Source organism: Felis catus, chromosome E2 (assembly GCF_018350175.1).
Source record: "Felis catus isolate Fca126 chromosome E2, F.catus_Fca126_mat1.0, whole genome shotgun sequence".
Classification (NCBI taxonomy): domain Eukaryota; kingdom Metazoa; phylum Chordata; class Mammalia; order Carnivora; family Felidae; genus Felis; species Felis catus.
Window position 1 is genome coordinate 55,188,205 of NC_058382.1, and position 21,145 is coordinate 55,209,349.

The window sequence follows — 21,145 nt, forward strand, 5'->3', positions numbered from 1 at the left end:
GCCAGATGCTCAGCGGGAGATGAGAGGGAGCAAAGATCCAGACTCCTGTCCTGGGCCCACTGCTCCTTGCTGCGGTGACCGTGGGCAGTTGATGTAGCCCCTCTGACCCTCCATCTCTTGGTCTCTGTGGAGGGGATCATAATGGTCTCACCCCTTACGGTTGGGGTGAGCTAATGCACATCAGGGTTTATAGCCCAGGTTTTGGACTGGAGTAAGTGCTCAGAAAATGTCAGCTGCTCGAAATAACGCTTACAGTGTGTTACCTTCTTTTCTGTCTGAATAGTGCCCATGTGGGGTTACCTTTGCAGGGAAATCGATGCTCACGTGGGGTTACCTTTATGACCTGGGCTGCTGTCGCGGTCATGATTTCAACCTGACCTAACTCCTTCTAGGACGGAAACCTTCCGGTTGCTGAGGTTAATTTGTAAGTGTTTCTCTCCTCCCAGTTAGGAAAGGAATGTGTGGTCATTGTCAGCAGTTCGGGAATTCAGAAGGCTTAGAATAAGCTGCCTGTGGCACCATTCCCTGCGATGACCATTAATGCTGAAGGAGGTTGTTGAAGGGGGAGCAGTTTCTGTCTCTTCTGGACAGGGAGTGGGGAGGGGTCTCTCCTCTCTCTGGTGGGCCCATGCTAGGGTGTGGCCTCCCAGCCTCCTGACCCTCATCCGGGGGGCTCGGCCTGAGTGGGTTGGGGGCCCCACAGGACAACGAGGTGCTTACGCTTGGCCGAGCGCTCTGAATGCCAGGGGCAGACGATAGAGTCGTTGGGTGATGTGTCCCTCCAGGAGGAAGCTTTGGGGGCTGCGAGACCACCCTGGACGGCTTCCTAATTTGCATCTTGAGAATAGCCACGGCCGGTGGCTCCACCCCTGCCTGCCTCCTGTTCACTTACCCTGTTTGAGGGTTCTTGCTCTTTCAAGGCCATTGGGGCTCAAAAGCCATCTGGAAGACTGAGGATCCACCTCGTTGTGGGGGATCCGGTTTTGATGCCTGGTGTTCCGGCGTCTGTGGACGTGTCTCCTTCGATTCTCTGGGTTGTCTTGGTGGGAATCTTCATAGGTCATCAGTGCACCGTCTTGTAGTGCTGTTCAAGTTACTCTTCAGAGACGGCACTGGGAAGGTTACCCCAGTTTGGGGCTAAGAACGGGGCCACCTCCCGAGTCTGAGACGGGGACCTTGTTCCTTGCTAGAAATGATGACTTACTCCGGAGATGACGGGGGAGGGAGGGGCACTGTTCCTTGGATGCCCGGGGCCACGTTCCAGTTGTGACTTCCGTGGATGGGTGATGGGGCTTCTCGGAGCCGGGTTTCTTTGCTTCTCTACCCATTTCACAATTCCGCAGTCAGGGCCTAGAAGGCAACAGGCACTGGATGTGTTGGGTGCTTAATAAATGGAGGCAAATGACCCAACAAAGTCCTTTCTGTGAACCTTGTAGGCTGGTGGGAAGAGAGGGATGATCCAGGAGGAAGATGAAGGCTGTCCTGCCTGATGAAGACAACTCAAGGGGGATGGGGAGAACCCTCCTTAGGGATATTCAGCAAAGGGCCTCTCTGAGGAGGGCACTTTCAGGCCTCAGTCTCCCTGTGGATAAAATGGAAACAATAGTAAAACCTAGGTCGCTAGGCAGTTAGCAAGATGGAATGAATTACTGTCTGTAAAGCATCTGTCCTCCCCTAAAAACAAAAAGGTGTTTTAAATGTCATCGTTTCACTATTATGCCGGCTCGAGGGGAGTCTTCCTTTTCCATGTGCATGCGTGCATGTGCGTGTGCGTGTGTGTGTGTGTGTGTGTGTGTGTGAGTGTGAAAACACGCCCTCACGTGCATCCCCCTGACTGTCGGGGGTGTGTTTCCTTCCATTGTCCCGGTCAGTGCTGCCCGGAGGCTTATAGGAAGGAAGGGTGCCCTTCACCCCTTTGACAGAGGTTCTGGGGACACGCTCCCACCATGCCGGGCCACTGACCCTGCCATGTGGGTGCCTCCATAGTAACCCGTTCTTCATGCCCCTCTGCACAGGCATGAGCTTGCACACTTGAGCACACGCGCACACACACACACAAATGCACACATACACTGGAACATCACATCCATTTAAAAATCAACACAATCTTCTTGTCTCCGTTTGAGAACACATGGACTCTTCGTGAAATCCTTCTCCAGATCTACAGTTCATGGATTCTGTTCTTGGGATGCTCGAACACTACAAATGGTGCTCTAGCCTCTTTATTAAGCTTGGAGGTGAGCTGTAGGACGTTGGGTGCCTGGTGTGTTCTCTGTGTTGGATAAAGAAGTGGGCAGCGTTGATCAGGAGGCAGACAGCTGTGTGGCTGCAGAATGAAAGTGTCCATTAGGGAGACTCCAAGGATTTTGCTGTTACAGAAAGAGGCACATAGCGAGTAGTGGTTAAGGACCAGCCCACTGGAACCGCCCTGTCCCACTCCTCGAGTGCCCTCTCTCTGGCTCTGTGACCTTGGGCGAGTGACTTCACGTCTCTGGACTTTTTTTTTTTTTTCCCTTCATCCACAGAACGAGGATAATCAGAGCTGCCTTGCGGATCGTGGCAAATTTTTAGTGAGTTAATTCGTGTGAAGTACATGGTGCAATTCCTAGCATCCAAAAAGCTGAATAAATGTCTGTATTTATTTTCTACAATTTCAGGTTTATTTATTTATCTGTTTAAGGTTCTGTTTGTTTAGAAAGTTATTTTTTTGAAAACTATCTGAGCTACTGACATGATTTTTTTTTTACCTTAGTAATACAGTGTTTTGTTTTGTTTTGAAAGATGATTCCTGGATAATATAGTCTTTCTGTACAGATTTAAGATACCACCTTTTTATACAATATTTGGATTTTCATTTGTACTCCATTGATCTGTGTACTTAACCTAACACCAAGATCACAGTATTTAATTTTATAAAGATGTATCATACACTTTTATATATGGTAGAGCAGTTCCCCTCTCCTGCCTCTTTTAAAAATTTTATTTGAGAATAATTTGATACTGTATTTTGGTATTTACTCCTTCATACAAATTATAGAATTTTATAAGAGCACAAGAATTCTAGAGAAAGTCATTTGGGGATAAGACTGAGGCAGCATTTAATTTATATGTCAGCTGGCTTTGAAAAAATCTTTTATTTAGCATACCATATAGCTAAATTAAAATTTTGAATCATAGCCTAAATTAAAATATTTAACATATATTTTAATTATTTTCTCATTTTGATTAATACTGCAAGAATCAAGAAAATGCATTTTTCAAAAGAAAGTGTTCATATTTTATAAAAAATAAGCACAACACTAATTTTATCATGATTTTATGTATTTCATTGACTCTAATGAATTAAAAATTTTACTAGCAAAAAACAACAACAACAACAACAAAAAGCTGAATAAATGTAAGCTATTATTTGTAGGAGATTAAGATCATGGGCATGGGCTAGATAGCCTGCATTCAAATGCTCATTGGTGGGTGACCTTGGGTAAGTCATTTCACTTAGTTTACCCTTTAATTTAAAATTGGGGAGAATAGGGGCACCTAGGTGGCTCAGTCAGTTAAGCATCCGACTTTGGCTCAGCTCATGATCTCGCGGCTCTTGAGTTCGAACCCCATGTCAGACTCTGTGCTGACAGTTCAGTGCCTGGAGCCTACTTCGGATTCGGTGTCCCCCCTCTCTGCCTGCCCCTCCCCTGCTTGCATTCTGTGTCTGTCTGTCTGTCTGTCTGTCTCTCTCTCTCTCTCTCTCTCAAAAAAAAAACCATGAAAATAGGGGAGAACCATGGAAATAGGGGAGAATAAAATGTCCATTGACAGACAAATGGATAAAGATTTCACACATACACACACACACACACACACACACACACACACACTCACACACACACAAAATGGAGTATTACCCGGTGATCAAAAAGAATGAAATCTTAACCATTTGCAACAATGCGGATAGAACTGGAGTGTATTATGGTAAGCAAAATAAGTCCAAGAAAGACAAATATTCTGATTTCACTCATGGGGAATTTAAGAAACAAAACAGATGTACCCAGGGGAAGGGAAGGAAAACTAAGATAAAAACAGAGGGAGGCAAACTGTACAGAGAACGAACCGAGGGATGCTGGAGGGATATTGGGTGGGGGGAGGGGCTAGATGGGTGATGGACATGAAGGAGGGCACTTGTGATGAGCCCCGGGTGTCGTATGTAAGTGATGGGTCTCTAAATTCTGCTGAAATCATTATTACACTACATGTTAACTCACTTGGATTTAAATGAAAGAGGGGAAAACAGTGCCCACGTCATCACGTCGGGTGGATTAAAGGAGTTAATACGTGAGTGACCAGAAGAATGTTTGGCACGTGGTGAGTGCTGAACGCACAGTGGCGGGTGACAAGTGATGATTTGGGTATCAGGTGTTTACTGACATGTCACCAACTGCCCCCAAACTTCGTGGCTTAGAACTGCAGCCGTCTCTTACTCTGCACGGTCCATGGGCGTTCTCACCGGCCTTCCCGTGCGGGTGCCCTCAGCTGGCTGAAGTCGCGAGTCGCCCGGCTTACGCGGCTGGCAGTCAGTACTGGCTGTTGGCTGGGGGCCTCTGTTCTGCACGTGGCCCCTCCTCCGGGAGGCTGGCCCCACTTCCTAATGTGGCGGTCTCCGGGAAACCTTCGAAGAGGCAGAAGACGGGAGCTTCGGAACTTACCTGCTGTCACCTCTGCCTCATCTGACTGGTCGAGGCGCAGGTCACGAGGCCAGCCCAGATCCGAGGAGAGGGAGGCAGACCCCTCTTCTTGCTGTGAGGGGTGATGACCGTGCCTGTCAGTGTCCCACAGTGCCTTCTTCATTCTTCGTCGTCATCTCGAGGGGCACCGTCCACTCCTGCATGCAGGGCACTGGAGTGGTTTTGAACTCCCTTTATCAACTGTGTTTCATGTGACTACAGCACCAGTAAACGCTGTTGGTAAAAGACAAGTGCTCACGGTGTACCTGCTCTTCGTGAAGACGTCAGACGTGTGTGCAGAATATCAGAGGATACGTGGTGATTCTGTGACTTAACACACTTATCGAGGACCCCCGACATGTCAGGCTCAGGCCGCGATGTGCAAAATCCAGACACGCTCCCTGTTGTCATAGAGCGTCTGGTCTGGTTTCTTATTACTGGGGGGGAGGGGGAGGGGTTAAGTGAACCGCTGGGGTTGAGGTCAAGAACTCAAAGGAGAAGTCCTGAGTCTGGGAGGGAGGGTGCAAGATAGAGGGACCTGGCTGTCATCTCCCTGTTGCTTCCGACCACGTGACCTGGGCTCAGTCACTTCCTCTTTGTGGCCTGGGTTCTGATCTGTGAAGTGTGGAGACTAGTACTGACTTCATAGGGTTGCTGTGAGAATTCAGTGAGCTGGTGTGTGAGCTCTCACAATTGTTCAGGTCACTTCCACCCTCTGTGTCGCCTTTGGTTTCCTCCTTGGTGAGGGCGTTTCTGGCTTGGATTGTCGACGGCTCCAGTCAGCCCCTCCCGTCTCCGCATCAGGTGTATTGTGCCATCGTGCCCCACGCCATGGCCGGCCCGTCTGGGTACTGCAGACTTGTCTGAGGGGGCGAACATCGTTCTTCCCCTGCCTGGGGTCAGGGATACCCTTTGGCTGCAGTGAAACAGAGCTCTGGGGGCCTCTGCTTCGGGAACCATGTGTCTGGAGAGGGCTGTGTTTCTGGAGGCCCCCAGGGCCTGGGCGACCGCCAAGCCGGAGCCGTTCATCCGGGCACAGCCTTCGTCACACGTGGCAGGCCTGGTTGGCACTCCCAGGCAGTGGGGGATGGTTGGAGTAGCTTCTGTGACGCGCCCCTTGTGAACTTCCAGGGAAGACGAGGGGTGCCTAGCCCATCACCCTGATGTCAGGGAGGAGGGTGGAAGGCATGGGGGCTGGTGTTTAGATGGAACATGAATGGGGAAGGTTTGCTTCCTCTTCCATAAATCAGCGGGAAGTCCTAGTTTTTTTTAAGGTTTTGGTGGGGGACTCTTGAAAGGAAAAGGAAAAACTAATACTAGTTAGGGGCATTCCCAGTAGCATCATTTCATTTCATTTTCCCAGCCTCCCCTCCCCTACCATTACAGTGGGTTATAATGTACCTCCTGATTGACAGTTGAGGAAGCCAAGTCTCAGAAAGGCCCAGTGAGTCGCCCAAGGCCACACAGCCAGCGAGGGTCAGAGTTGGGGTCCAAAACTTGGTCTGCCGGCCGCTAGGATTTGCTGGGGTATGACAAAGCTTGGGTATGTGACATTAATCCCCTGTGGGGCTGAAGGCTGCTTTGAGGGGGTGCATGGGCTGGGGGGAGGCTGCTCTGTGTCCCTTCCAGAGCCAGATGACAAGGCAGAGTTGGCAGGAGGACTCATGAGTCCCCTTTACAGACAGGCTCAGAGGAGCTAACGGTTGGGCCCAAGCACCCAGGAAGCCTGAGGCCCAGCCAGGTGCATCTCCTGACTCCTTGTCCATTGCTCTTCTACCCTTCCTTGGGGGACACAGTCACCTGACAGTCACCTGGGCCACCTCAGGAAGGCTGGACTGTGTCCCATTGTAGTTTTTTATTTATTATAAAGTTTTAATGTTTGTTTGTTTTTGAGACCGAGAGAGAGAGAGTGAGTGAAGGAGGAGCAGAGAGAGAGAGGGAGACACAGAATCCCAAGCAGGCCTCAAGCTCTGAGATGTCAACACAGTGCCTGATGCGGGGCTCAAACCCATGAACCATGAGATCATGATCTGAGCCGGTCGGATGCCCTGCTATTTTAGTTTTTGAAAATTACATGGGCTACAGTCTTTTCTTCCCTCCCCCTCCCCCTTCTCTTTTCGGGAGAGAGAGAGAGTGTGTGTGTGTGTGTGCGCACGTGTGCGTGCGTGCAAGTGGGGGAAAGGGGCGGAGGGAGAGAGAATCTTAAACAGGCTCTAAGCTCAGCATGGAGCCAAATCCCATGACCCTGGGATCATGACCTGAGCTGAAATCAAGAGTTGGACACTCAACCAACTGAGTCAGCCAGGTACCTCGGGCTGTGGTTTTATTTTGCAGTACAAGAGGAATACACGTTCATTGTCGAAACTTTGGAAAAATACAGAAAAACACAGATAAAAGAAAAATCTCTCCCATGGCCTACCATCCAGGGATCACTGGAACCAAAATGGAATTTGATTGCTTTTCTATAAATATGTTCAATTTCAGGGCACCTGGGTGGCTCAGTCGGTAAAGCGTCTGATTTCAGCTCAGGTCATGATCTTGCGGTTTGTGAGTTCGAGCTCCGCATCGGGCTGTGTGCTGACAGCTCAGAGCCTGGAGCCTGCTTCGGATTCTGTGTCTCCCTCTCTGTCTGCCCCCACCCGCTTACGCTCTCTCTCTCTCTCTCTCTCTCAAAAGTAAATAAACATAAAAAATATACGTATATATGATATTGAATTTCATCTTTGAGGGTTTTGATCTTCTGGGAGCTGGAGGACGTACCTGGTATTTTTTTTTTAAACTTTAAATGACCTTTATCGAGGTATAATTTACATACAATGGTACGCACGCATTTTAAATATGAAGTCGAGTACACTTTGATGCATACATACCCATCATCCTGATCAAGACAACACGTCCATCAACCCAGAAATTCCGTCCTGTCCCAGTTAGTACCCTCTCCCCAGGCATCCCCTGACCTGCTTGCTACAACTCTCAGCTTATTCTTCTGTTCTACAATTTCACATCCGTGAATGACATGGTATGTGTTTTTGTGTGTTTGGCTTCTTGGGCTCAGCATAACCTTCTTGGGGCTCATAGTGCTGTTGGGGCTATGGGTGGTCCCTTCTTTTCTGGCGTGGAGTGGTGGTCATTTGTAGCCCTCCATTTTACCCTAGTCTCCTAATGGGTGACCCGGGGCACCTCAGTTTCCCCTTCTGTCAAACGGGGGGAACTTGTACCCACATTATTGGATGGTTAGGATTCAGTGAACTTAGAAGAATTCCTGGCACACAGCAGGTGCTTCGTAAAACGGTGGTGGTTGTTGCTGGTAACAACAATGGTTTCGGTTGTCTGTTTCTGTGTGACAGACGGCATCCAAAACGTAGTGGCGGATATGGGAGTTTCCAGTTTGGGCCCTTGCAAATAACGTGGATGAGTGAACAAGAGGGTCAAAAAGGACAGCCTTCGTGGCTTCTGCCTTCGTCGTGGGCTCGGGTACCGTGCGTCTTGGCGACCGGCTAACGGGCAGCCGTTGCGGAGATGGGCAGGTTTGGTTTTGAGGTGGGTCCTCGGGCTCTGATCTGCTCAGCCCTGTGTCCTGCTCTGAGTCTGGCTCTAGTCTTTCTGGGTAGACGTACCCGTTGCCTCATTTGAGCCTCAGGAAGTGGCCTCTGTAGAAAAAAAAAAAAAAAAACCTGAGCAGCGGGTAGTGAGCCGTCGGCCAAGTGAGCAGATCACTGGAGCACACGGCTCCAAAATAGACCTTTCTCTGCTCAGGCCCCAGGCCAGTGGGGGCTGCGGCAAATGCTTTGCATACTTTCTTACCCAGAAGGAAAGGTTTTATTGTGAACAACTTTTTGAGATCAAAAGAAAAAAATACCTCCAGAAGATCCAAGTTGGTTTTTTAGTTTAGTTTAGGTTTGTTTATTTGTTATTGTTTTTTTTTTTTTTTTTTTTTTTTTTTTTTCAGAGCAGCACAATGAGAGCTAGACCAGCCTGAGTTCAAATCCCAGATCTTGCATGTGCAGGCTGTGTGCTCTCGGGCAAGTTCCTTAAGCTCTCTGAGCCACAGTTTTCCCCCGTGTTAACCGGCAAAGATGAGCTCAGTGTGTATGCAAAGTACCTTGTACTGCATTGGAAACATGGTAGGGAAGCTGCAAATAGGGATTGTCTTCTTTTTGTCTTCTTCTTCTTCTCTTTCCTTGTCCCAGAACTTGTGCCTGTTTCCATTAGGTAGACTTGTGGGGACGGATAAGCTTTGGCTTTCCTCGGAAGGTGTTTCCAAAACCATCTTTGAGATAATCCACTCCTGCCTGCGGGTCCCTGGAGAGGCGTATATGGTAGGCGTGAAGCATGGCCCCAAAGATGTCCACGTCCTAATCCCTGGAACCTGAAGATGTGTTACCTGATTGGCAAAAGGACTCTGCACATGTGATTAAGTTGAGGGTGGAGAGATCATCCTGGATGGTCCAGGCAGGCCTGGTGTCCTCCCAGGGCTCTTAACAGGAAAGAGGCAGGAGGGCCAGAGGAAACAGCAGTGGTAGAGGAAGGGCCACGAGCCAAGGAGTGCAGCCAGCCAGGCTGCTCACGGACGGGTGGAACCAGTCTCTTCCCTCGAGCCTCCAGGAGGGGCCAACCCTGCTCACATCTTGGTTTTAGCCCCGCGTGACTGTGGCCTTGGAACTGGAAGAGAGTAAGCCAGTAAGCTTGTGGCAATTTGTTACAGCCCCCGAAGGAAGCCTGGCATGCTAGGCTTTTGTTACTGTGGTTCATGATAGGACCTCTGTTCACGTGTAGGTTTTTGATCCTCTGACTCAGACAGACGTTTGATTGGAGTTAGGGACGTGGGGCATTCGGGCCGCTCTGGGGCCAGGCCTTGGAGCTCGGGTCTGTGTGGGCAGGTGGCCGTGAGCCCCTGTGTCTGGGGTGGCTGCTGCAGAGGCGTCCTCTGTCTTCCCCCGCGGAGGCTGGAGGGTGTGTGAGCCGCCTCCAGGCTGGCGTCCGGGCGTAGCACAGCCACAGCGCTGTGCTGCCCCTGCTTTCTCTGAGGCACGCGCTTCCTTGCCTGCTGTGGGTTTGTATTTAAGGTTTGCAAACGATTGCTTTAGTGTGGTTCGGCACCAAGCAAGCCCCGGAGCTGTGAGGGTCAGAGACCACGGCCAGCCTCCTCAGGGGAGCAAACCTGGGCTCAGCTCCCTGACCCTCTGCTGGGATCCTGTTTGGATCAGTCTGGGGCCCTCCTCCCTGTTCCTCCTGTGCTGCGTTTGTGAGGCGATGGGGCGTGTCGGAGGTTGGGCATCCAAATCCAGGAATACCTGTTAAAATGAAGAAACCACTCCCATGCTGAGAAAGGGCAACCTGTCCCCTGGCTGGGATCATCGTGTGGGTTCCCATTGTGTGACCTCTGCTCCTGCTGTCTTTCCCCATGACCTCCCCTTTCACTGGACGCTGACTCCCTCTGTAGGCAGAATACCATGGCCGCCAAAGGTGTCCCTGTCCTAGTGCCCGGAGCCTGTGAATGTGTGAGTTCACACGGCAGATGTGACTGAGTTAAGGAGCCACAGGTGGGAGATGATCCTGGGTGTTGGGCTTGGGCCCCACGTCCTCTCACAGCGGTTTTTAAACCTGGAAGAGGGAGGCAGAATGTCAGGGTCAGAGATGGAACGATTCTGGCCCTAAAGATCGAGGAGGGGCCACCGCCACGAGATGCAGGCGGCCTCTTGAAAGCTGGAAAAGGCAAGGAAACAGATTCTCCCCGGAGCCTCCGGAAGGAGCACAGCGATGTTAGTCTATGGTGTTATGTTATGTTAGTCTACACAGTTATGTTAGTCTGCACCCATTTTGGAAGGCCGATCTGCAGGGCTGGAAGGCAGGACGTTTGTGTTGTCTTAAGCCAGTACATTGCCGGACGTCTGTTACAGCAGTCCCGGGAAACGAATCCCCCCCAAATGTGGGTCTCCATTGAGGTGCCTTTCCTTCGTCTGCTGGGTGAATTCTTATCGAGCCCCGACCATGTGCCGGACATTCTGCTGGTGTCGCGGTCCCCGAGTTGAGTGAAGTGAGGCCCTGGCCGTCAGGGTTCTCTGTGGAAGTGGGCAGAGAGGGAGACAAGGGGAAGATCCTAGCACGGTGCATGCAGGGTGCTTTGGGATCGTAGGGAAGGGCGTGGGATTCAGACCGGGGCCACAGCGGGGTTCTCAGAAAAAGTCATGGAACGAGACGAACGTTGAGCTTGGAGAAGGGGCTCCAGAAGTGTCCAGCCATCTCCAGGTTCTGTCTCCTTGGGCATCTAGTGAGTCCTTCACACTCAACCTGTCTAAAACGAAATGTTGGAAAGTGTTGCCAAAAAAAAAAAAAAAAAAAAAAAAAATTAAGGCCTTCCCCTTCATTTTTCTTTAGGATTTTATTTTTAAGTCATCTCTTCATCCAACAGGGGATCAAAGTCATAAGCCCACGATCGAGTCACATGCTGCACTGACTGAGCCAGCCAGGTGCCCCAAGGCCTTGCCCACTAAAACCTGCACCATTTTCCCCACCATGGTGAGAGGCACACTATCCCCCACTCAGCTACCTGCCCCAGAGTCCTCCTGCCCCCTCTCTGTTTCACCTCTGGGGTCTGTGGGTTTCATCCCTTTTTGGAGACCTGTTTTCCCCCTGCCAGGGGCAGAGGTCTAGAATCCCAGCTCACACATAGAGGGGACAGATAAAGGTGTCAGTACAATCTGTGTGTTCATACAGGTAGCAGGGGCCAGTAAGCGTCATGGCCAAAGGGTGCACCCCAAAGACAGACTTGATAGGTTCATATCCCTGCTTTGCACCTGCTAGTGTGACCTTGAAGTCAAGTCTTCATCTTGCATACCTCTGTCTCACTGATGGAAAGGGAACAACGGTAAGACCTATCCCATAGAGATGCTTCAGAATTAAATGTTAATTTATAAAAAAGCACTTAGGATAACAGGCTCAGTAAATGGTGGTGGTGGTGGATGGAGAAGCCACTTACTAACTGTGCCCTCTGAGTGGTCTTGTTAACCTCTGTCCTTGGTTATAAATCCTTCTATGCCCATGTTCCAGAGTAAGAAATGGAATCCCAAAAAGGAGCGTGACTTTCCTGAAGCCACTTGGCTGGAAGAGCTTTGCCATGATTTTTCCAGTACATCTTTCAAGGCAGCCTGAGACCATTTTGAGCAACTCTTGGGTTGTTGGGTTTTTTTTTTTTTTTTTTTTTTTTGGAAATTTCTTTCCATATCCCTTTGGGAGTCTTGGATTTTACTGCTGGAGTCTGCAGACAACCCATGTGATAACTGAAGCCAGGACACTTGGCCCAGAACTTGTCTCTGCACTCAGCCTCCTTAGTTCCCATGAGGAATTGCCTCGTGCTCCATGGGTTTTCTGTCACTGTGCTTGTGGGGCGTAAGGATGCACTTCCTTGCTGACCTTATGCTGAAATGAAGACTCACCAGTGTTTTTCACGGTGTGCAAGGGAAGGCGCCTGGTCAATTACTGTCTGCTATGTCAATTGACATTTAGAGCACCGACTGCTTCTGCATAGCTGCAATTAAGTTTTCAGACCCGAGAATAGAATCTTCCATTTATTGGAACGCCTGGGTGGCTCAGTTGGTTAAGCGTCCAACTCTTGCTTTCTGCTCAGGTCAGGATCTCACGGTTCTGCACTGACCGTGCAGAGTCTGCTTGGGATTCTCTCTCTCCCTCTCTCTCTTTGCCCCTCCCCTGCATGCTCCTGTGCTCATTCCCTCTCTCAAAAGAAATTTTAAAAAACTTAAAAAAAAACTTCCATTTATTGCTTTAAAAATCCAACCTCTTCTGTTCCAGACGAGGGATCAGAAACTCCATTACTGTGGGATACAAGGCTCAATGACCCAAATAAGTGGAAAGACAGGGTCTCAGAAAACATACAGGCTGTAGGATGGGTGAGACGCCAGGATGGGTGGGAACTGTGTTCAGTGGGGGGCCCACGCATGCCTGGTAAAGGGTGGGTAAATCGTACCCCACTCTACAGGCCCAGGGTCAGCAGATGTGAGACTGAAAACATAGGTTGTTCCTGTAAAGTTTCATTGTTATTAAAGACTGACTCAGTTGAACAAATAAACAACATGATCTTGACCTGACAACACAAATTTGCTGCCAGATGCAGTTCCCCAGCCAATGGTTTCTAAAATCTGTGTGGACTGGGGAGGATTTTCATGATTTTTATTGCTGAGTTGTCACGTGGTGCTTCCTCCTTTGTTTGTATGAGCCACAGTTGTGATCGGTGGGTCTTTGGGGTCTGGAGAGGATCCTGGGAAGATCTCCTGGGATGACCTCGTGCAGGTTCTAAAACTCACCTGGGACCCTGTTCCTTTGTGTAAGCTGGCTGTGCAGCACCGGCCTTCCAGAGTCTGCCGTGAAGGCGGATAGATGTGACGTTTCTCGTTGCCTGGGGATGGGTGTGTTATGTGGAAGGTTGCAATGAATGTGAAGTTCTTTCCTTTCAATTTGCATTCCTTCTCTTTGCCAAATCTTGGATTTAAGAAAAAAAGGAGGGGGGGCGTGGGGACGCCTGGGTGGCTCAGTCAGTTAAGCATATGACTTCGGCTCACATCACGATCGTGCTTTTCATGGGTTTGAGTCCCTTGTCAGGCTCTGTGCTGACAGCTCAGAGCCTGGAGCCTGCTTCCAATTCTGTGTCTCCCTCTTTCTCTGCCCCTCCCCCACTTGCACGCGCTCGCTTGCTCTCTCTCTCAAAAATAAATAACTTTTTTTAAAAATTAGAAAAAGAACATTTTGGGGCACCTGAGCAGCTCAGTCAGTTGAGCATCCGACTTCAGCTCAGTTCATGATGTCAGGGTACAGGGGTTTGAGCCCCGCGTCAGGCTCTGTGCTGACAGCTCGGAGCCTGGAGCCTGCTTCAGATTCTATGTCTCCCTCTCTGTCTGATGCCTCTCCCACCAAAGCTCACTCGCTTGCTCTCTATCTCTCTCAAAACTAAAAAATAAACATTAAAAAAATTAAAAAAAAAAAGGAACTGAGAAGGGCCAGGGTCTATGGGTTCATCACTAGAGGCCTCCTGCCACCTAGCCCACAGTTTTGGTTTCTTATTTGTTTGTGTTGGTTCTGTTCACACTTGGCTTGAGTCTGGAGATGCACCAGGGCAGTGTGGCATATGTAGAGGGAAGAGTAAGTGCTGCAAGAGAATGGGTTCTGAATCATGGCAAGTGCCAAGGTCCTATGGCCAGAGCACATTTGCTGTGTTTGGGGTGGGGGGGAAGGCAGGGAGGATGTTGGGAGCAGAGTGGCTGGAGATGAGGTCCATGAGCTGTGGGCATGTGGCCACTATAGAGACTGTGCTGTATGGATTATTTTGTGTTTTCCAGCTACTTTTTTGAAGTGACAGGTTTTTCAGTATAATGAATAATTATAAGATGAACTACCATGTAACTTTCACTCAAATCTAGAAGCCCCATGTTTGTCTTCCCAATCATCCTTCTCTCTTCAGGGGGCTTCTTTGCTTTTCTTTATGGTTTGACCATCTCTGCAGCATTTTGCTGTTGTCACTTGAATAATTGTTCAGGAAATTTCTTTCAATTCACCTGACGCAAATAGTCTAATATGCCCTCTTGACTGATTTCGTAATAACCCACATTGTGTGGCTGAACCACAATTCAGCTGTTGTATCTTCACTATGTTTCCAGGTTTTTTGTTTCTTGATTTTTGTTTGTTTTTTGGTTTTTTTTTTTTTTTGGTCACTGTAAACAGACAAATGGGCCTCGTTCTTGCCCTTTTGTTAATAAATAATACCTGTTTAACAAATTCAAGCAATATGAGAATTGGAAAAATGTTTTTTCCTTCCTTCCCCCAAATCCTGGAGGTAACCGATATTAACCAGGAATGTATTATTTAAATGTTTTGTTTTAAAGTAATCTCCACACCCAGCGTGGGGCTCGAACCCACCACCCTGAGATCAAGAGTTGCTTGCCTCATCGCCTGAGCCAGACAGGAGCCCCAACCCTTAGTGTACTTTCAAAACATCTTTCCTATGTGTCTATCCACCTGTGTACATGCACACTTAGGTACCTCATGTATGGTTTTTTTTTTTTTTTAATTTTTTTTTTCAACGTTTATTTATTTTTGGGACAGAGACAGAGCATGAACGGGGGAGGGGCAGAGAGAGAGGGAGACACAGAATCGGAAACAGGCCCCAGGCTCTGAGCCATCAGCCCAGAGCCCGACGCGGGGCTCGAACTCACAGACCACGAGATCGTGACCTGGCTGAAGTCGGATGCTTAACCGACTGCGCCACCCAGGCGCCCCAAGTATGGTTTTTTAAATACAAACAGGACCGCATGATGTGTATTCTGCAGCTTGCCTTTTCCCCTCTGGGCAGCCGCCTTGTACGGACACACAGGTCTGCTACATTCTTTCTCGATGGCTGAAGGGGGTTCCAGAGGGCGGCTGCCCGCCAGGCAGGATGGAAACCCCCTGTACCTCACTCTTTGTGCACCTGTGCTGATCTTTCTGCAAGATGGGCCTCTGGAAGAGGAGTTCCCGGGTGTGCACAGGGCACGTTTTAATACATGGTGTCCCGACATCCCGTGGTGAGGCTGTATCTCAACAACTACAGCCTGGCTTCAGGGGGATCGCTGAATGAATTCTCTCATGAACATTGAATCTCTCAAATGTTTCCAGACCAGGAATTGACAGGGAATTCTAGAATCCAGGTTTTAACGTTGGTGAGGGATGTGCTTCAGCTCTGCCTTTTTCTGCTTCTCTGGTATTCATCGATTTGTGAGTTTTTGTTTCTTTTGACTATTTTAATAGGTGTTTGAGTTCTTTACTTTTAAAGGTTGTTTATTTTACGAGGGAAAGTGTGAGTCGGGGAGGGGCAAAGAGAGACGGGAGAGAGAAGGAATCCCAAGCAGGCTCTGAGCTGTCAGCACATAGCCCAGTGCGGGGTCAGAACCGACGAACAGCGAAATTATGACCTGAGCCAAAGTCAGACGCTTAACCGACTGAGCCACCCAGGCGCCCCGGTGTTTGAATTTTTAAATTATGAAATATTTCAAACATACATAGCAGGGCATAGAAAATAATATAAATGCTGCCTATGCACAGTGACCCAGTTCTAACCAGCTCAGCATTTTCTTCATCCTATTTTCTTGAGACCTTTAAAAAAATTTTTTTTAACATTCATTTTATTACTGAGAGACAGAGACAGAGCATGAGCTGGGGGCGGGGGGGGGGCGGGGGGGGGGGCGCAGAGAGAGAGGAGGAGACACAGAATCCAAAGCAGGCTCCAGGCTCTGAGCCATCAGCACAGAGCCCCGTGTGGGGCTTGAACCCACTAACCGCGAGATCATGACCTGTGCCGAAGTCTGACGCTCAACCGACTGAGCCACCCAGGGGCCCTGAGACCTTTTTAAATTAAACATCAGAGATACAGCTATAAAGCCTCTGTCATTTCTCCCAGAAATAACATTTTGTGAAGTGGTCGGGCACCCTTCTCTTTGATGTTTAACACTGTTCATATACTGGACTACCTGGAATCACGGTACCCCTGGTGGTTGGTTTGTGTCTTTTAAATAAATTGTTATCATTTGTATAAATTTTTCCTGCTTTTTTTTTTCAAGATAAACTTTTAATTTTAGGATAATGTTGGATTTACAGAGAAGCTACAAGGCTAGCAGAGTTCCCACACACCTCTCTCCTTCCGCGTTCCCCTATCCTATGGTACTTGATGAATTTCTCTGAACCAGGAAATTAACGTTGATAACGCACCTGTCACCTGTAGACGTTATTTGGATTCTCCCAGTTGTTCCACGAGCGTTCTGTTCCTGTTCCAGAATCCATTCAGAATACCCCGTTGCCCTGAGGGGTTTTGACTTATCCGTGCGAATACAAATGGATGTTTTCTTAATTACCGTAGCACGATCCACCGATGACGGGAGCCAGTGTGCTCTCTCTTCTGATCCTGGACATTCCCGTCGGGTTCCCTTCCTCCTTTACAAGCAGTGCTGCAGTTGGCACAGGTGGGAGTTTCTTGCGGGTCTATGCTGAGAGGTAGAATCGCCTGGCGGGAGGGAGTGGGCCTTATCACCAGAATCCACGATTGCCAAACCGCCGTCCAGGGGCCTTGTCCTGCCTCTTGACTGACTCCCTGCTTGGTGCTAGGCACTTCCCTGAACTCTGTGGTTACAGAAATGAGCAGGAAGGTAGAACTAAATAATGGTAAGACCCTTGCCCAGGGATGCATCAAGGGAGGGGATGGGGCTCCAGGCAGGGGGCGCGGAGGAATGTATAGACGCAGAGCTGGCGTGATTAGAGCGTGTAGGCAGGAGAGGTGAGATGGGCGGGCAGTGGGGAGCATAAAGGCTCCAGGGAACACACACATGCACAGTGTGTCCCGGCCAGTGACCTCCTGCTCTTTCTAGAACATCCCGCGCACTTTTCCCTCTTGGGGCCTTTGCGCTTGCTGTTGGTTCTACTTGGAATATTCTTCCCCAGACGCCCTTATGGATCTCTCCTCACTGTCTTCAAGCTTCAGCTTAGGGAACACCTCTTCTGAGGAGGCCTCCCTGATCATACCTGGTACCAGAACTCCTCCCTTGCGCTCTCACCCACCGTGCCTCACTCTGCTTTGGTTTAATTCTTACATCTGGTAGCATTAAGTGCTGTAGTAGATCTTGATTTGCTTATCTGTCCCCCTTAGAATGTACTTCCTCGAGGGCAGGGGTTTGGTCTGTCTGGTAAGGTCAGCTCCCACGAGTGTCCCAGGCACATGGGCCCTCAGCAGCTCTTTGCTGGGTGAACGGGTGGGTGGGCGTTCCCCATTGTCTGTGGGTGACGGCAGTAAGCATGTAGCACAGCTTTGGGTAATGCACCCTCTGAGCTCCTTGATGTGAGCTGTTGTCCCCAGAAATCCTCCCGTCTGCCCCATGAGCCTGGCCCTATGTCTCGGGTGCCCATCTTCAGGGGATAAATGGAAGCCAGAGGTTCTGTGGCTGTGACATGGTAGGGCTGGGCTTCGGACCCTCTGCCTGACTCGTGGTTGGAGCCCAGGGCCAGTCCCCGGCAAATAATTCTTGTCCAGGGCAAGTCAGGTTGTGGGTTTCGGGCCCAGGTTGTGGAGTCAGACTAGTGTTCGTGTCCCCTGGGCTGGACTTGGATTCTTGTACCGAGGGGACTTGGGGCAGACCAGCCTGGCGGGGAGGGGGAGCCCTCTTGCCCCGATCCTGCCTTCTCTGAAAGGGAAGGAAGACTGTCACCTTCTCGCTCGCTGTAACAGGAACTGCCACCACCCGCCACCGCCCCCCCCACCCCAACCCCTGACCTTGGTTTGCAAAACTGAGCCTAGTGGGGAAATGAAGGGCTGGCTTGCTAACCACAGTGAAGACTCATTTGCAGAGGCGAAGCAGGGGCAGCAGGGCCCTTCCCCAGCAGAAGGGATCGACTCCGGTGGGGCCTCTTCTTGCTGGAGCCCCTCAGGTCCCACCATGGGGCTGGGAGCTTGGAGCCTGGTAGCAGCTGCAGGCTTGACAGTCTTTTGACCTCAGTCTTCTCTGTGAAATGGGAGTAATAATAACAATATCGTGGTGATGGGGAGCCCAAGTGAGGAGAGGGATGTAAAGCTTTCTCCCCATGCCTGATGGTGCGAACGCTTGGGGGATATTAGCCATTATTATCGTGGCCGTGGACACAGTCCGCATCCCTCTCTCGGCCTCCGCTCCGCACGGTAGCCCCTTTCTTGGAATAATCCTCAGGTCAGACCACAGAGGAGTAAAGGCAGATCTCTTAGCACCTGCTCTTGTGTTCCTTCTCGAACACAATTTGGCATTTTAGTTAAACTTCTGGGAGCAGTCTGATGTGAGTTGCCTGGAGGCCTGGCGAGGGCCAGACCCGTTCCTGCAAAGCCGAAGAGTGAGATAGGCCAGCCCTCCTGCCTTGGGTCTGACGGGGGGACCGAGGGTGCCCCTTGAGCCCGCAGGGAGCAGGGTGAGAGTAGGAAGGTGTTGCCTTGCTGGAGGAACCAGCACACCCCCGACCGTAACTGCGTGGCTCCTTGCATACCCGGCTCGCATGGTGCTGGGGCCGCGGCACCAAGTCAGGGAGACAAGTAATTACAGTAGATACGAGAGCCAGAGGAAAGAGGAAGTTGAGAAGAGGAAGGGAGGCCTTCCCCAGAGAGGGGAGCCTTGAGCCGAGATGAGTGCCCTTTGCTCCTGCTGTTGGATTCTTTGGAGAACCTGCTGAATCCTGCCAAAATTATGCAGCACGGAGGCCCCATGTTTGGGGTTCGGGGACCCCATGAAGGCTCACGGGCTCAGGATGAAATCCTCGCTTGAAAGAATGAGGGCTTTGTGTCTCCAAGGAAGGCTTTCTAGGCCAAAGGGGCCAGTGTGGGTGTGCGGGGCATTCACCTTGGGGCACCCATCTGGAGAGGCTTCTGGGAGACCAGGGCCTTCTCTGGCCATCTGTCCATGTCCCTCTGAATCCCTTCCCCTTGACTGTTGCCCTGTCAGGCTGTGGCGAGGGTCCTGAGCCAGTGTTCTGGCCAACATGACCCAGTCTCTGCTGGTGAAGCGGGAGGGCCTCGCGCTGAGGGGCAGCGTCTGGAAACCCCCCCGGCCGGTCCTGTTGATCATTAACAAGATGGAAACGTATTTCTGCCTCTCTTATCTAACGACTGACTCTGGCATCGGGAGCCCTCAATGCTTGTGGCATCTCTGTCTACCTGCTGAGACTTGGTTACAGAGAAAGGATCCACCTTTAGCCGGATTCTAACCCGGTCATCCCAGGGTTTTCCGAGAGGCCGTTGTGGTAACAGCTCTGTCGAAAATGGAAAAAGGAAGGGGAAAGGGCACGGCCACCTTGCCCACGGCTTTCGGCTCTCTGTGAGACGCCTGTGCGTCACCGCCCTGCTGCCTTTGGCATCAAGGCCCAGGCAGGTGGCCGAGGGAATGACTTCAGTTTCCTAAGCCAACTCTGGAAAATGGGGGTTTGTTCCCAAGGTTGGCAGGAAGAGAGAGGAGACGGTGAAGTCATCTCTGGCACCTAATAAATACTTTGTAAGGAGGTTCTGGTCTGTTCTCCCTCCATATCAGGTGCTTCTACCCTGGGATTGACCTTGGCAGGGCTCCATTTTCTGCTGGCAGAGTGGAGTTGGTAGGTCACTGTGTGCCAGTGCCTCTGTGTGGGAGCCAGTGTGGGTGGTGTTTGGGAACCCTGGCTCCAGAGCTGGATGGGCCTGGCTCAGACCTCCAGCACACCCAACCTGCTGGAGCCTCTGTTTCCTCCTCTGGAAAATGGGTGGGCTGGGAACAGTGACCACTTACCTCCTAGGGCTGCACGAGGCATCTCTGAGATAACAGATGCCAAGCCCTGGACTGGGTTTTGGGTTTTTTTTTTTTTTATGTGTATTTATTTATTTTGGTGTGTGTGTGTGTGTGTGCGGTGGGGGAGAGAGACAGACAGACAGACCATGAGCGGGGGAGGGGCAGAGAGAGAGGGAGAGACTGTGAATCCCAAGCAGGCTCGCGGGGCTCAATCTCACAACCTTGAGATCATGACCTGGGCTGAAATCAAGAGTCAGACGCTTAACTGCCTGAGCCACCCAGCTGCCCCTTGCCTGGTGTTGGATAGACCAGGAGCTGTCAGAGCCTCTTCTGCCTGTAAGGGTTTCAAGGCTGGGGTCCTTGCAGGGATGCTTCTAAGAGGAAGAATCCCAAAGGACTCAGGGTGACATCTGAGCCCCCGAGGGTTGGGGGCGGGATCTTCCTCAGAAAAGAACTCATCTTTCCCTGTGTTATGGTTTAGAATACAGGCTTGGGAGGAGGCTGGGTGGCTCAGTTGTTGGGTGTCCAACTTCAGCTTAGGTCATGATCTCACGGTTTGTGAGTTTGAGCCCCACGTTGGGGCCCCACTCTCTGCTGTCAGCATAGAGCCTGCTTCAGATCCTCTGTCCTCCTCTCTCTCTGCCCCTCCCCCACTCATTCTCTCTTCTTTCAAATAAACAAATTAAAAAAAAAAAGTAGGCTTGGGAGGTAAGACTGCTGGGGGTGAAGTCCTGGCTCAACTAGTGTAGCCTTGGAAAGTCACTGAATCTGCCTGAGTTTCCCCATTTTTGGAATGCAGATGGTGAGGTCAACCTCGCATGAGCACACACGTGTTGGGATCCCATCCTAGATGTTTCTGTAAATGTGGCTTCCCTTCACTTTTCTCTGGTTTCCTCTGAAGCCAAGGGGTGGGCAGGAAGATGAGGACCGGCATTTTCCATGGGAGCATTCGGCATCAATCAGCTTCTAGAACTTTCTCTACCCCAGCTGGCCAGAGTTGAGCTAATAGTCTGTGTTCTCAGCACCTTTCTTTTCCTAAAAACACAAGGGCAAACCATCTGACTGAAAGAGTGAGCATATGTTTATGTGCAGGGCTGCTTGGCGGGCTGAGGTTAGGGAAGGACG

The 21,145-nt window shown here is 50.4% G+C and overlaps 1 protein-coding gene across 6 annotated transcripts in view; it reads left to right on the forward strand.

Moving 5' to 3' along the window:
• PLCG2 (phospholipase C gamma 2) overlaps positions 1-21,145 on the forward strand; it is a 187,636-nt gene that overhangs the window by 63,081 nt on the left and 103,410 nt on the right. The window contains exon 1 of one of the 6 annotated variants that reach the window (XM_045046653.1): positions 16,430-16,717. The exons of the other annotated variants lie outside the window; for them this stretch is intronic. Coding sequence (XP_044902588.1) covers positions 16,627-16,717 — 91 coding nt within the window. The 5' untranslated portion in view covers positions 16,430-16,626. Of the gene's footprint in view, positions 1-16,429; positions 16,718-21,145 lie in introns of those variants that run through there. 6 annotated transcript variants of the gene reach the window in all.